Source organism: Ruditapes philippinarum, unplaced genomic scaffold, assembly GCF_026571515.1.
Source record: "Ruditapes philippinarum isolate M1 unplaced genomic scaffold, ASM2657151v2 ctg8860_1_1_1_1, whole genome shotgun sequence".
Classification (NCBI taxonomy): Eukaryota; Metazoa; Mollusca; class Bivalvia; order Venerida; family Veneridae; genus Ruditapes; species Ruditapes philippinarum.
Window position 1 is genome coordinate 88,144 of NW_026864933.1, and position 16,412 is coordinate 104,555.

General features: G+C 32.0%; 1 protein-coding gene across 1 annotated transcript in view; it reads right to left on the bottom strand.

Annotated features, from left to right (window-relative positions):
- LOC132727330 (uncharacterized) overlaps positions 1–16,412 on the bottom strand; it is a 58,157-nt gene that overhangs the window by 9,779 nt on the left and 31,966 nt on the right. Inside the window, exons 28-34 of the mRNA XM_060712764.1 lie at positions 13,809–13,939; positions 12,615–12,839; positions 11,927–12,014; positions 9,436–9,635; positions 4,699–4,894; positions 2,573–2,575; positions 1,717–2,147 (exon numbers count right to left, since the gene is read on the bottom strand). Coding sequence (XP_060568747.1) covers positions 1,717–2,147; positions 2,573–2,575; positions 4,699–4,894; positions 9,436–9,635; positions 11,927–12,014; positions 12,615–12,839; positions 13,809–13,939 — 1,274 coding nt within the window. The remainder of the gene's footprint in view (positions 1–1,716; positions 2,148–2,572; positions 2,576–4,698; positions 4,895–9,435; positions 9,636–11,926; positions 12,015–12,614; positions 12,840–13,808; positions 13,940–16,412) is intronic.

Here is a 16,412-nt window from a genome sequence, read left to right on the forward strand (position 1 = left end):
AAACCCTTTAGGGAAACAAAAATTTAAAAAAAAAAACAATTTTGGGAAGGGAAATAAACCCCATTTTTCAATGAGTTGGCTTAAAACCCCATAAAGCAAAAATTTTTTTTCAAACCATTTTTAAACCCCAAAAAAAAATTTTTTTTCCAAAAGCAAAAAATTAAAGGGGGGGAAAAAAGGGGTTGGGCCCCCTTGGGAAAAAATGGGATTCAAGAAAAAAAGGGGCCCTAAAAACAAAAAAAAGAAAATCAATAAAATTTTAAATAAATTAAAAAAAAATTACAAAAAAAAACCAAAATCCTTTTAATTTTTAAAACTTTTTAAAAAAGCTTGTGAAAAAAGATTAATTCAAAGCGGGGGGTTAAATGCAAAAAAACCACTTTTTGGTTTTTTCCCGAATTAAAACCTAAAATTTTAAACACAAATTTAAAATTTCAGGCAACCAAAAACCTTTTTAAGCAAACTCCCTTTCCCCCTTAAAACCAATAATGTGAAAACCGGGGTTTTCCTTTTTTCCTAAAAAACAAAAATAAAATAAAAAAACAAAATTTATAAAATTTTCTTTTGGTTTTTTAAAAAGGGAAAAAAATTTTAACGTTAATTGTTTGTAAAAGTTAAGCTTGGGAAACCAGGAAACCCCTTTTTTAAAGTTTAACCCCAAACTGCATAAGGTAAAACAAAAAATTACAAAAGTTCAACATTTTAAAAAACTAAAACCCCGCAATCAAATTTGAAACACCTTTTGCAAAAATAAACAAAAAAACTTTGGGAATGGGGTAAAACCATTACCCACTTGATTGGTGTAAGGGGTTTTCTTTCTGCCCCGCATAAGTAAGTAAAAAAGGAACCTTTATAAGTTTAGCCCCCCCCCGGTGTTTAAGGGGTAAACCTTTCCCCCAACTTCAAAAGGAAAAAAGGGGAAAAGCTATACGAAAAAAAAGGAAAACACCAAAAGGGTCAAAAATTAAAAAAAAGTTTTCAAATTTTTTAAACATTGCAGGGTTCTTGGGCAAATCTAAAGTAAAGAAATTTTTTTTCCCCATTTTTTTTTTTTTTAAAAAAAAAAATTTTAAAATTAGACAAAAAGCTTGGGGGCAGGTTAAACTTTTGGGAAGAAAAAATTTTGAAAAGGAAAATTTTTGGGGGTTTTTTCAAAAGGGGTAAACTAATAGCCCTAAAAATCTCTAATTTAAATTTTTTAAAAATTTGGCTTTTAAAGACTAAAAAAACCAAAACAAACCGAGGGTAAGGGGAAAAAACTTTAAAAAAAAATTGCCCCAAAATTTTTTTCCCGAAAAGACATGAAAAAAAACACCTGCCATTTTCCCAAGTAAAAACCCAATTAAACCCAAGTTTCCCTTTTTTTTTCCCCAAAAAAAAGTTAAAATCTTAAAAAACAATTAAATGGTGTAAGGTTGATAAAAACTATTGGGGACAAGCCTTGCATTGGGTGGGTGGAAAATTATTAGAAATTGCATTGGTGTCAGGTGGTAAACTATTAGACAAGCTTGCATTGGTGTAAGGTGGTAAAACTATTAGACAAGCTTTGCATTGGTGTAAGGTGGTAAACTATTAGACAAGCTTGCATTGGTGTAAGGTGGTAAACTATTAGACAAGCTTGCATTGGTGTAAGGTGGTAAACTATTAGACAAGCTTGCATTGGTGTAAGGTGATAAACTATTAGACAAGCTTGCATTGGTGTAAGCTTTGGTAAACTATTAGACAAGCTTGCATTGGTGTAAGGTGAAAGCTATTAGACAAGCTTGCATTAGTGTAAGCTGGTAAACTATTAGACAAGCTTGCATTGGTGTCAGGTGGTAAACTATTAGACAAGCTTGCATTGGTGTAAGCTGGTAAACTATTAGACAAGCTTGCATTGGTGTCAGGTGGTAAACTATTAGACAAGCTTGCATTGGTGTAAGGTGGTAAACTATTAGACAAGCTTGCATTGGTGTAAGGTGGTAAACTATTAGACAAGCTTGCATTGGTGTAAGGTGGTAAACTATTAGACAAGCTTGCATTGGTGTAAGGTGGTAAACTATTAGACAAGCTTGCATTGGTGTAAGGTGGTAAACTATTAGACAAGCTTGCATTGGTGTAAGGTGGTAAACTATTAGACAAGCTTGCATTGGTGAAAGGAGGTGAAGCTACTTGGTAAATGGTATTACCATTAACAACAGATGATAGTCTTTGCAAGGTTGTTTTTACAAACAGGCTCTATTTTTTGACAATGTTAGTATTGAATAAATGTGATGTAAATCTTTATTATCTACCTTTAAGTTCTCCAGTGAAAATACACAGACATTTTTGATTGAAGAAATAGGAAACTCCGTTTCTGTATGTATAATCATCAACTAGCCTATGTCATATGTCAAACAAAATGGTGTGAGAATTCTACTTTACACAATAAACTTGAGCGATGTAAACCATCCGAAAAGCACATTCATGTACTATTAACTATAAATAGATCTACATGTACATGATATTATTCAAGTCATTATTTTTTTTTTTAAAAACCATCCAGACAGCATAAATCAAACAGATTAAACACAAATTTAACTTGCTTACATACCTCCTAAAAAAAGATGGGCAATCAAACATTTTTTATAAAAATCACAACATAGAAACAAATGCGCAGTAAAATTAATTTCAAAAACAAAAAACCAAATAAAAAAAAAACGCAAAGTATTTTAAAAATTTTTTTAAACTTTTTTTTATTACAATAGAATGGAAATAATGGAAAGCCTTGACTGTTTTTATTATAAACCTAAACGGTTTATTCCATATAGAAAAATTAGAGTCAACCTTTTTTATACAATTGAACTCATTAATATATTATTTGGATCCATCCTTATATGTAGTCAACGTTTTGGTCTTTTTATATGCAATCTATCATTACACTTTGTCTTTTTTGAATAATTTAAGCCATCCTTTATAAGTCAAAATAACAATAATGAATTCAATTGTCCTTTTTTAAACATCTGCAAATATTTAATAAAAAAATTTTGGGGGAATAATTTTAAAAAAAGAGCAACTTTATTGTTTAACCGCGCCTTATATATGTAAATCTATCATTTAATGTGCATTTTTCATAATTATGTAAACCATTCTTTATAGGTCAACTTAACAAAATATTGAATTTTTCCTTAATATAAATTCATCTTTCATTATAGGGTTGAATTTACAAATATTTATGTGGAAAAATTCTTAATAATAAAAACAACATTAAAAAGTAGTAAAAATCGTCTTTAATAGATACTAATAATAATGAGAAACAGTCCTTAAAACAATTTTTATAACTTTGATTAATAAAATTTTTTGGGAAACCTTTTTTAATTTAGAGCATAATAAAACAATATATTTGTCAAATGTCCAAAAGGGTGTCATTTTTCAATTGAAGTGAAAAATTAAATTATTATGTAAACCATTCTATTAGACAAAAAAACACTAATATTAGAATTGTCTTTACATAGAGTTCATAACAATAAAGAACATTACTTTGAGTTTTCGCTGTGCCAAAACTGCATAGTAATATAACCCTTAAAATTTAACCCCATCATAAAACAGAAGACACAATAATGATTTTGCATTTCTTAAAGCAGGGGGCTATAACAAAAAACACACGTTAATAAAGATTGACAAAAAAAATTTAAATTGATTTAAAATGAGACCACATAAAAATTTTCAAAATGCACGTATAATAAAAAAATGCAATCTAAATAAAAATTTGAATAATTATTGATAAATTACTGAAATATTAAATTCACCACATAATATTCATTAATGCACATCGATTAAATATTGGGGAATCATATAAAAACACTTTGAATCATTGAGCCCGTCAAAAAAACCCAACATAAGGTTTGCGACAAAATCCAGCCCAAACCGCGCATCCGCCAATCTGATCAGGACATGCGTTTTTTAAAAACCAATCAATAAAAAAACTGATAGCAACAGCAGGGATTTTGATCAACAGGCAAAACGGGGCGGGTCTGGATCCATGCGGGTCGCTCCCCATTATTTGTTTTGCGTGACGCGCCTATATTGCTGTTAATTAATATAGGAGACTAAAAAATAATTTTAATGCCATTTTAAAGAAAAAAAAAAACATTTTATTTTTAAAATCTAAACACAAGGCTTTTCCATAAGAAATTTTATTTTTTTTTTTGATTTTTTATAATAATTTAACAGTTTATTTTTAATGCTTTTAATTAAAACTCGGACAAACCTTTTATTATTTCTTCTTTTTAAACCCAAAAAACAAACTCTCCATTTTCCCTTTTGAAAGCCCCAATTTCAAATTTTAAAAAATTGATTTATTTTTATTCACCTTAAGGTCTTTTTTCTATTGGTTTTTGAACTTTAAAAAATTTCCTTTTCACTTTCCGGGTTTTAAAAAAATTTTGGCTTCCCCGTTCAAAATATTTTCCCTGTCTTTCCCCGCTTTTTCATCGAAATTTCTGGTTTTTTTTATTTCTTTTTTCCCACCTTCCCTTTTTTTTCCTTTATCATTCAGGGGCTTTTTTCGGATTTTTCCCTTTTGGAAAATTTTTTGGGGGGGGAAGATAACAATATCATTTTGACAGGATAATTTTTAGGAAATGTCAGCACGCCAGATACAAAATACACTCCCAAAAATTATCGCAACCCGGACCAACCCCAACTTGTTCAGAGATTACTTGAGTTCGTAAACAATACTTGCGCACATAGAACAGAAGATCAGTGAAAGACAACAAGTGAGGCGTTGCACACAGGTGAAATTACTCTTCGCAGGGCGTTGGAATATACTGAACCATAAATGACCGTCTGTTAAGTTGGTTTTGGCTTTTGACCAGAACAAGAAGCTGAAGTTTGTAAGCTCAGCCTTTCCAGCAATAGGAATGACACGGTCAATCTGAATATATAAAATATCTCAAAATATATATAATATTTACTTCTTAGATATCTAGAATGGTATGTAAACAAGAGGGCCATGATGGCCCTGAGTCGCTCACCAGAAACAACTGCTTTTCAGTATTGGAATGTCAATATATTCTAATATTAAATCTGAGCATAGAATATGTTTAAAAAATAATCTGAAGAAATGCCATGACCTGGGGCATTTAAACTTTTAGCTTAAACGGGGCTAATCAAATTAATATGAGCAAACTTGATAAAAGACTACCTAAGAATGCTACAAAATTTGGTGATAATCTATCAATTATTTCAGTAGGAAATGATGTTCAAAGGTTTTTTTCTATTTTTAGCTTTAGTGGCCCCTAATAGGGGCTAATCAAATTGATATAAGCAAACTTGATAAAAGAGTACCCAAGAATGCTACAGACAAAGTTTGGTGATCATCCATCAATTGGTACTGAAGCAGAAGATGTTTCAAGGTTTTTCTATTTTTAGCTTTAGCGGCCCCTAAAAGGGGCCAATCAAATTAATGTGAGCAAACTTGATAAAAGATTACCCAAAATGGCTACAGACAAAGTTTGGTGATCAACCATCAATTAGTTCTGTAGCAATAAACGTTTATCTATTTTTAATTTTAGCGACCCCTAAAAGGGGCCAATCAAAATAATATGAGCAAACTTGATAAAAGACTACCCAACAATGCTACAGACAAAGTTTGGTGATCATCCATCCATTAGTTCTGTACAAATAGACATTTCACTGTATTTCTATTTTTAGCTTAAGCGGCCCCTAAAAGGGGCCAATCAAATTCATATGACCAAACTTGATTAAAGACTACCCAAGAATGCTACAGACAAAGTTTGGTGATCATCCATCAATAAGTTCTGTAGAAGAAGATGTTTAAAGATTTTTCTATTTTTAGCTACAGAGACCCCTAAAAGGGGCCAATCAAATTAATATGAGCAAACTTGATCAAAGACTTCCCAAAAATGCTGCAGACAAAATTTGGTGATCATCCATCAATTAGTTCTGTAGAAATAGACATTTGAAGGTATTTCTATTTTTAGCTTTAATGCGGCCCCTAAAAGGGTATAATCAAAATAATATTAGCAAACTTGATAAAAGACTACCCAAGAATGCTACAGACAAAGTTTGGTGATCATCCATCAATTATTTCTCTAGAAATAGACATTTAACTGTATTTCTATTTTTAGCTCTAGTGGCCCCTAAAAGGGGCCAATCAAAATAATATGAGCAAACTTGATAAAACACTACCCGAGAATGCTACCGACAAAGTTTGGTGATCATCCATCCATTAGTTCTCTAGATATAGACATTTAATGGTATTTCTATTTTTAGCTTTAGCGGCCCCTAAAAGGGGCCAATCAAATTCATATGAGCAAACTTGATAAAAGACTACCCAAGAATGTTACAGACAAAGTTTGGTGATCATCCATCCATTACTTCTGTAGAAGAAGATGTTTAAAGGTTTTTCTATTTTTAGCCCTAGAGACCCCTAAAAGGGGCCAATCAAATTAATATGAGCAAACTTGATAAAAGACTACCCAAGAATGCTACAGACAAAGTTTGGTGATCATCCATCAATTAGTTCTATAGAAGAAGATGTTTAAAGGTTTTTCTATTTTTAGCTCTGCTGACCCCTAAAAGGGACCAATTGGAATGACATGAGCAAATTCCAGTGTGACTGTCACAAGGATGCTACAGACAAAATTTGAAGTAAATCTGCCCTATGGTTTCAGAGAAGAAGACGATTGTTGACGCATGACGACGGACGACGGACGTCCCCCTTTGATACTAATAGCTCACCCTGAGCCTTTGGCTCTGGTGAGCTAATAAAATATCTAAGTAATAACAATGTCACATGTTTAGATAACACAAATATTTGGTTACTTTATAGAAACACAGTGAGTTCAGCCCATTAGGGACTCTTTGCCATACACAAAACTATCTGATGTCATTAATTAAATATGTCCAAAACAAGATTTTTGCATTATTCTTTTTACCCGACATGGCATAAATAATATGGACAAAAAATTAATTTCATTTTTTTTTATGCCCTTATTGCAAAAAAGCAAAATGATTAATAATAACTTCAATTTTTAAAATCACTCAAACAACTAGTTTTAGCCCAAAAATTTCACTTTAAAAAAAAAAACATAAAAAACTAAAAATTAACCAGATTTTTTTCATTTTTAATTGTAAAAAAAACTGAAAAAAAACATTACCATCCATCATCACGCCAGAGGAGCCCTCTTCACAAAAAAATAAATTGTTCAGACTGCATATTCGTACCATAATCTACTGAAATACCCGATGGGGCCCTCCCCTTTTTATCAGATTTATTTAAAAAAAAAAAAACTAATTACATATATAACATTTTTTCTTTTTAACGGGGGGGGGTTAAAAGGGAATAGGGGATTGAGTTTTCAAGTCACACCTTTACTTTAATATGGCAACTCTCCAACTTTTCTGTTATATAATACTTTGATATTTCACTACTGTAATGCAATACTATGATATTTCACTACTGTAATGCAGTACTATGATATTTATCTACTGTAATGTAATACTTTGATATTTTACAATTGTAATGCAATACTATGATATTTCACTACTGTAATGAAAAACTCTGACATTTCACTACTGTAATGTAACACCTTGATATTTTACTACTGTAATGCAACACTATGATATTTCACTACTCTACTGTAATACTATGATATTTCACTACTATAATGTAATACTATGATATTTCACTATTGTAATACAATATGATATTTCACTACTGTAATGTAATACTATGATATTTCCCTATTGTAATGTAATACTATGATATTTCACTATTGTAATGTTATACTATGATATTTCACTATTGTAATGTAATACTATGATATTTCACTATTGTAATACAATATTATGATATTTCCCTACTGTAATGTAATACTATGATATTTCCCTATTGTAATGTAATACTATGATATTTCCCTATTGTAATGTAATACTATGATATTTCAATATTGTTATGTAATACTATGATATTTCACTATTGTAATACAATATTATGATATTTCACTATTGTAATGTAATACTATGATATTTCACTACTGTAATACAATTTTATGATATTTCACTACTGTAATGTAATACTATGATATTTCCCTATTGTAATGTAATACTATGATATTTCACTATTGTAATGTTATACTATGATATTTCACTATTGTAATGTAATACTATGATATTTCACTATTGTAATACAATATTATGATATTTCCCTATTGTAATGTAATACTATAATATTTCCCTATTGTAATGTAATACTATGATATTTCAATATTGTAATGTAATACTATGATATTTCACTATTGTAATACAATATTATGATATTTCACTATTGTAATGTAATACTATGATATTTCACTATTGTAATACAATTTTATGATATTTCACTATTGTAATACAATATTATGATATTTCCCTATTGTAATGTAATACTATGATATTTCACTATTGTAATACAATATTATGATATTTCACTACTGTAATGTAATACTATGATATTTCACTATTTTAATGTAATGCTATGATATTTCACTATTGTAATGTAGTACTATGTTATTTCACTACTTTAATGTAATACTATGATTTTTCACTACTGTAATACAATATTATGATATTTCACTACTGTAATGTAATACTATGATATTTCCCTATTGTAATGTAATACTATGATATTTCACTATTGTAATACAATATTATGATATTTCACTACTGTAATGTAATACTATGATATTTCACTATTGTAATGTAATGCTATGATATTTCACTATTGTAATGTAGTACTATGTTATTTCACTACTGTAATGTAATACTATGATTTTTCACTACTGTAATACAATACTATGATATTTCACTACTGTACTGTAATACTATGATATTTCACTACTGTAATACTATATTTCACTACTGTAATGTAATACTATGATATTTCACTACTGTAATGTAATACTATATTTCACTACTGTAATGTAATACTATGATATTTCACTTCTATAATGTAATACTATGATATTTCACTACTGTTATGTAATACTATGATATTTTACTTCTGTAAAGAAATACTCTGACATTTTTATACTACTAGTATAACATGCACAATTACCAACCAGACAGAAGTAATGGCATGATGTTAGGTTAAATCTATATATACAGTTTCAATTTAAGGAGGTACATTTGTATATGATACCATTGAAAGAGTTTCTTGATAAAGCACAAGTATAAGATATTTGACTCTCATGGATATTACCAGAGGTTAGAATGGATCACATGTGAATCATGGTGTTCTTACCTAAGCAAAATCCACTGAGTTAAATCTAAGTTCCAGATTAAAATACTCTTACAATAACCCTATTGACAAGATAGAATGCTCCAAATCCACAGTAGATTAGGTTCATAATAAAAATTTAGCATAGTAATGGTTAACCAGTAAGTATGCAAAATATGTTGTTTCTTTTTTACCATACAATGTATGTGTAAACAAAGAATGATGTAAATATAATACCTAAGATGGGTCAAATTACCAAGAGGTCTTGGTACAGCCATTACAAATGAATCCACGCTGCTGCGGCCAAGAATGATTCGCTGATCATCCTCTACAGCTCGAGCTGCTGTTTCATCAAGGTCACCGGTGATGATAAAGGACACTTTAGAACTTGTGCCTGTATAAAAAAGACTAGAAGCTAAGGATCGCTAGCTGTGTTGATTCAGGCCCAACAGAGTTTAGCCATTGTTTACTTCAGCAAGAAACTTTAACAACTGGCCTGCTCAAGGAATGTGCATATAAGCCTATACCTTCCTAAACAATTTAACTTAAATTAATTCTGTAGGAAGTAAATAAACTAGAGCCGGTTGAACCGGGTGATGCTCCCCGAATAGGTTTTGGACACAGGAAGGTATACCTCTTGTAGTGTCAGCTCTGTCACAGACAAAGTTCAAAGTGTAAAAACAACCCAAACGTTGCGCGTGACACGTTGTCTTAATATGGTGATCATTTCTGTGAAATACAGTCTAACTTGCTCATGCGACCATGTTTATTAAGCGACTTTTGTCTTATGCGGCCACTTTCAATTCCACCTGTTCATTTTCTCTCTGTATCTTTAATGTATTAAGCGACTTTTGCTCAAAGCGACCAGCGACCACTAATTAGTCAGCTAATTGAGATCAATCTTTTCATTAAACGACCACTTTACCTGTCAAGTAATGGTGTTTTTAGAGGACACCACCTTGTAATGTCACAAGTGTCAACAATCAAAACACAATATATAAATGTGTGAAAAACTCTATTTGCCAAACCGTTTTAGTTTATGCAAATAAACGTAAGTATACGAATGACGTGTATTATCCAATAATATCGATAAAACAATGCAACGTTCCGCCCCTACTCAGATGATGTATACGCTTAGCTGTTGACATTTAGACCGCATTGAATTGACCTTGAACTTGATCAGCAATTAAATTAATCGTTACAATCAGATGTAGTTTGTTTATTTCAAATGAAAATGCACAACAGAAAATGGCTTCACTTATCAGGGTTTTCGTGTTGGAGGCAAGGGAATACAACAGGGAAATAAAAAAATTCTGGAAAAATGTCAAACATGTACGTAATGTATCAAAACTGTTTTGTCAATAAATATCAGAAAGTTTTTTTTTTACATTAGCATTCATTTAGATTATTGGAGCTTTCTAATTATTAAACATTTATATAAATGAAATTGAAAAACATTCCCACCACAAAAGAAAGATGTCATGTATAAATTTTGATTTTTTATCATGCTTTGTCTTAAGAGACCGTTTCTTTAAGCGACCATTTTGGGTGTTTCCCTTGCGCGGTCGCTTAATACAAGTTTGACTGTAGTTGAAAAATCAGACTTCAAATAACCAAGTTATGGGCCGGAACACGATTTTGCTACAAGGTCATGCTGTGACCTTGACCCTCAAGGTACCGACCCAAATGTTGCACGCAACAAGTCGTCTCAAATTGGTGATCATTTCTGTGAAATAGTTGTAAATTCCAACTTCAAATAACAAAGTTATAGGCCGGACATGATTTTGATGCAAGGTCATGCTGTGACCTTGACCTTCAAGGTAGCTACCCAGATGTTGTGCGCGACACATTGTCTCAATATGGTGATCATTTCTGTAATATAGTTGTAAAATCTGACTTCAAATAACATAGTTATGGGCCAGACACGATTTTGCTGCAAGGTCATGCTGTGACCTTCAAGGTAGCGACCCAAATGTTGCGCGTGACATGTCGTCTCAATATGGTGATCATTTCTGTGAAATAGTTGTAAAATCTGACTTCAAATAACAAAGTTATGGGCCAGACACGAATTCAGGACGTATGTACGGACGGACGATCTTGTAAATTGGTACTTAAGTGACTAGCCCATTGTATTCTCTTTTGTTCTAAATAGCCACATAAGCCCAATAAGCCACATAAACCCAAAACTGAATGAATGACATCAAAAGAAATTTACTGTTACCTATTGTTCTCATAGCCTCCTAAGTACCTATTTTTCAGGTCGTACTGACTGACATACTGACGGACGGACAAACGGATGGACAACCCGACAACAATATGCTCTCCCGAAATTTTTCGGGGCTCATAATAAAGAAATCTTATTCATAATGTTTCAGTTTTGTAATCAAATTCTGAGCTCATAATTTTGGTACCAGACATTTTCTTACACAATTGTTTGCAATACACATAATTGGTATGCCAAAAAAAGAAACTATGTCTATTTTGAACATAATTTGTGTGGTAAAACTTAATATTATAAATATGGTATAAAATTATTGTTTTGTATAAATTACATTTAGCATATTAGAAATAAAATTTTGGAAAAAAATTTTGCCAACTTTTTTCAAATTCAAAACTAATTTTTATATGCATTAAAGTTTAGGAAATTACTTAAATTTCTATAAATAAATTAAATTAAGACAGTACCTGCACCTCGTCTGGAGCCAGTATACAAAGTAATCTCATACAGGTACTTATCTCTGGGATCATTATCTGGTAGTGGAGAAATTCCGGCCTATAATTATACAAACAAACACACTTTCATTATCATCATTCACTACAACAAAAAATAATTTTGTATGTTTTATTTTATGTTTCATTTGAAATTGCTGAGAAGTCCAACAAGAGAAAACTGCATCATATTGCTTAATATAGATCTAACTGCAACACATGACATTTATGTATCACTTGACATTTATGCAACACATGTCATTTATGCAACAAATGACATTTATGCAACACATGACATTTATGCAACACATGACATTTATGTATCACTTGACATTTATGCAACACATGTCATTTATGTATCACTTGACATTTATGCAACACATGTCATTTATGCAACAAATGACATTTATGCAACACATGACATTTATGTATCACTTGACATTTATGCAACACATGTCATTTATGTATCACTTGACATTTATGCAACACATGTCATTTATGCAACAAATGACATTTATGCAACACATGACATTTATGCAACAAATGACATTTATGCAACACATGACATTTATGCAACACATGACATTTATGCAACACATGACATTTATGCATCAAATGACAAGACTTAGTTTCAAAAAGAAACTTTGCAAAAAATTTGTTTTACCAATATCGCATCTCTTTTATCTTTCTTTCTTGCCCATATCAGCAGTAAAAGGTACAAACACATCATGGATACCATTGTTGCAAACACAATAGGATTGGAGTCAAGATTAGAGAACGCTGAATCATTCAAATTAACAGTGTTCATGGGTACAGCAAAACCGGCCCCAAAAGCTGTCAAATGGTTACACAGACAGTGTATACGAGCTGGTTCTGTTAACGGACCGACCTGAAAATATGAAAGATTTGTTTAGTATATTTGTTGGGCCTAAATAATCAGTGCTGAAGGACAATGTCACTTTTATCATTGGTAACTAAGAAACATGTTTAAAAAGAGTTTGTTATTCACCACAAAAAATGTTGAAAAAAGTTATTTAATCACTATTCTATTTTAACTGAACAAAGACCATCTCTGGGATTCTTCCGGGACAGTCCCCTGATTTTCGGGACAGTCCCAAACATACAAAACATGTATTTATAATGAAATAAAGATAATTAAATTACACATTTAAAGTTATTTCTATAGGATCACAGTGACAATCCTGTTAACATAATCATTGATATCCTATATCTGTTTTAATTAAATGTTATTTAAGAAATAATATATCCCAAACTGTGATTTTATTGCTCAATAACATCACTGTTTGGAGTTCGTATGCGGGGAATTATATCACGAGGGCGTAGCCCGAGTGATATAATGATGCGCATCCGAACGACAAACAGTGATGTTATCAAGAAATAAAATCACCGATTTGGATATATTATTTCGATTCTAACACGACATCAACAAATAAATGCTGCCATACATGATAATTAGCTAAATTGCGCCTGATTTGTGTCCGTACTTATTGTCAACGCGTCACATTTTTAGTGGTTACGTCACGTGTATAATGATTACGTCACATGTCTAAATATAGAACGTCAAACAGTGATTTTATAGCATAATAACACACACTTTCGGTTCTTCTATGTTCAATAGGGAAAAATGCCGGTCGTGATAGAATTATTTATATACAAGTATATTAAACAAAACATTTTCATTTGAAGACTAGTAATTAATTCAGAGTTTTGATTTATGACTGTTTATTCTTTACAAAAAAAAATTTCAGAACAATCATCAATTGATAAAGAAAAATGTACACTCTTTAAAAAAAAAAAAAAAGAATTCTATTAGAGTGAAATTATAATAGGTATATACCCTGCACCCATCAGCTTGCCACATGTCAAATTTAGGATCCCACCATACACAGTATGTTGTGAAGAAATTTATCTGATAAAGAGCTGGTTTATACTTTGGTGGAGCCGGGGTGGTTGTTGGACCTTTAGGCGCTGGCAAAATAAAAACATTCAATAACATCAGACCCATCATTCAAACGTAATAATATCGAACCTTTCAATAAATGCCATGTTTGTTAATTTAGTCAAGATGTATCCATTGTAAGCAGGTGAACTTTAAAAACATGCAAATTTATTCTTTAAATATTATTATTATTTATATATATCCATTTCTTACAGCATCAACAATAAATCTCACATTTTTATGCAAAAAAAAATCAGTATCAAGAGTTACAGCTACTAATTACTAACACTAGCCATAAAGGTTAAATCATCCCTTAACATTTATTTTTAAGCTAAATGCAATGGTAACAAGAGCTGTCACAGGAGACAGCGAAGCATGACTAATAAAATACTGGACACAGTAAGGAGGACAAAACTATGAAAGAAAAATCAATTATGTATAATTATGTATTAAGTTATAGTAAGAAAATAACATTTGTTAACATAAATTCCAAGATCAAGGGGAATAATTCTAGAAATAGTCATGCTAGAATTATGGACCTTGCCACACAACATTTGTGTAATGATAAGCAATATATATTTGAAGTTTGAAGTAGATACCTTAAAAAGTAAAGAAGTTATTATATTTCTTAAAGAAAATCCTAAGTTCAAAGAGAGATAAATCTGTAAATATTGCTTCAAGAGTTATGAACATTGTCACATAAAATGTAATTGATGATAAGGAATAAGTATTTGAAGTTAGGGGTAGATACCTTTAAAAATAAAAAAGTTATAATAACAAGATATGTTTGTAAAACATGTATGCCCCCTATCAGCAGCCAATTAGTCATGTGATAAGGTTATTATGCATGACTTCTGACCCAGTGATCAAACAATTAATAAGGGTTATCAAGTATCTACTGGTCATGACCTTAACCTTTGACCCCTTGACCCAAAACTCAATAGGGGTCATCTGCTGGTCACGACCAATCATCATACAAAGTTTGAAGTTCCTAGGCCTAAGCGTTTTTAGTTAATTGATCAGAAACCGTTTTTACCTACAAGGTCAATGTGACCTTGACCTTTGACCACTTGACCCCAAAATCAATAGGTCATCTGCTGGTCATGACCAATCACTATACCAAGTTTGAAGTTCCTAGGCCTAAGGGTTCTTTAGTTATTGATCGGAAACTGTTTTAACATACATGGTCAATGTGACCTTGACCTTTGACCCTAAAATCAATAGGGGTCATCTGCTGCTCATGACCAATCACCATACCAAGTTTGAAGTTCCTAGGCCGAAGCGTTCTTTAATTATTGATCAGAAACCGATTTTACTTACAATGTCAATGTGACCTTGACCTTTGACACCTTGATCCCAAAATCAATAGGGGTAATCTGCTGGTCATGACAAATCACCATGCCAAGTTTGAAGTTCCTAGGCCTAAGCGTTCTTAAGTTATTGATCAGAAACCGTTTTTACTTACAAGGTCAATGTGACCTTGACCTTTGACCCCTTGACCCAAAACTCAACAGGGGTCATCTGCTGGTCACGAACAATCATCATACAAAGTTTGAAGTTCCTAGGCCTAAGCGTTTTTAGTTAATTGATCGGAAACCGTTTTTACCTACAAGGTCAATGTGACCTTGACCTTTGACCCCTTGACCCCAAAATCAAAAGGTCATCTGCTGGTCATGACCAATAACCATACCAAGTTTGAAGTTCCTAGGCCTAAAGGTTCTTAAGTTATTGATTGGAAAGCATTTTTACCTACAAGGTCAATGTGACCTTGCCCTTTGACCCTTTAACCCCAATATCAATAGGGGTCCTCTGCTGGTCATGACCAATCACTATACCAAGTTTGAAGTTCCTAGGCCTAAGGGTTCTTTAGTTATTGATCAGAAACCGTTTTTACCTAAGAGGTCAATGTGACCTTGACCTTTGACCCCTTAACCCCAAAATCAATAGGGGTCATCTGCTGGTCATAACCAATCACCATACCAAGTTTGAAGTTCCTAGGCCTAAAAGTTCTTTAGTTATTGATCGGAAACCGTTTTTGCTTACAAGGTCAATGTGACCTTGACCTTTGACCCCTTGACCCCAAAATCAATAGGGGTCATCTACTGATCATGACCAATCACCATACCAAGTTTGAAGTTCCTAGGCCTTAAAGTTCTTTAGTTATTGATCGGAAACCGTTTTTCCTTACAAGGTCAATGTGACCTTGACCTTTGACCCCTTGACCCCAAAATCAATAGGGGTCATCTACTGATCATGACCAATCACCATACCAAGTTTGAAGTTCCTAGGCCTAAAGGTTCTTTAGTTATTGATCGGAAACCGTTTTTGCTTACAAGGTCAATGTGACCTTGACCTTTGACCCCTTGACCCCAAAATCAATAGGGGTCATCTACTGATCATGACCAATCACCATACCAAGTTTGAAGTTCCTAGGCCTTAAGATTCTTTAGTTATTGATCGGAAACCGTTTTTCCTTACAAGGTCAATGTGACCTTGACCTTT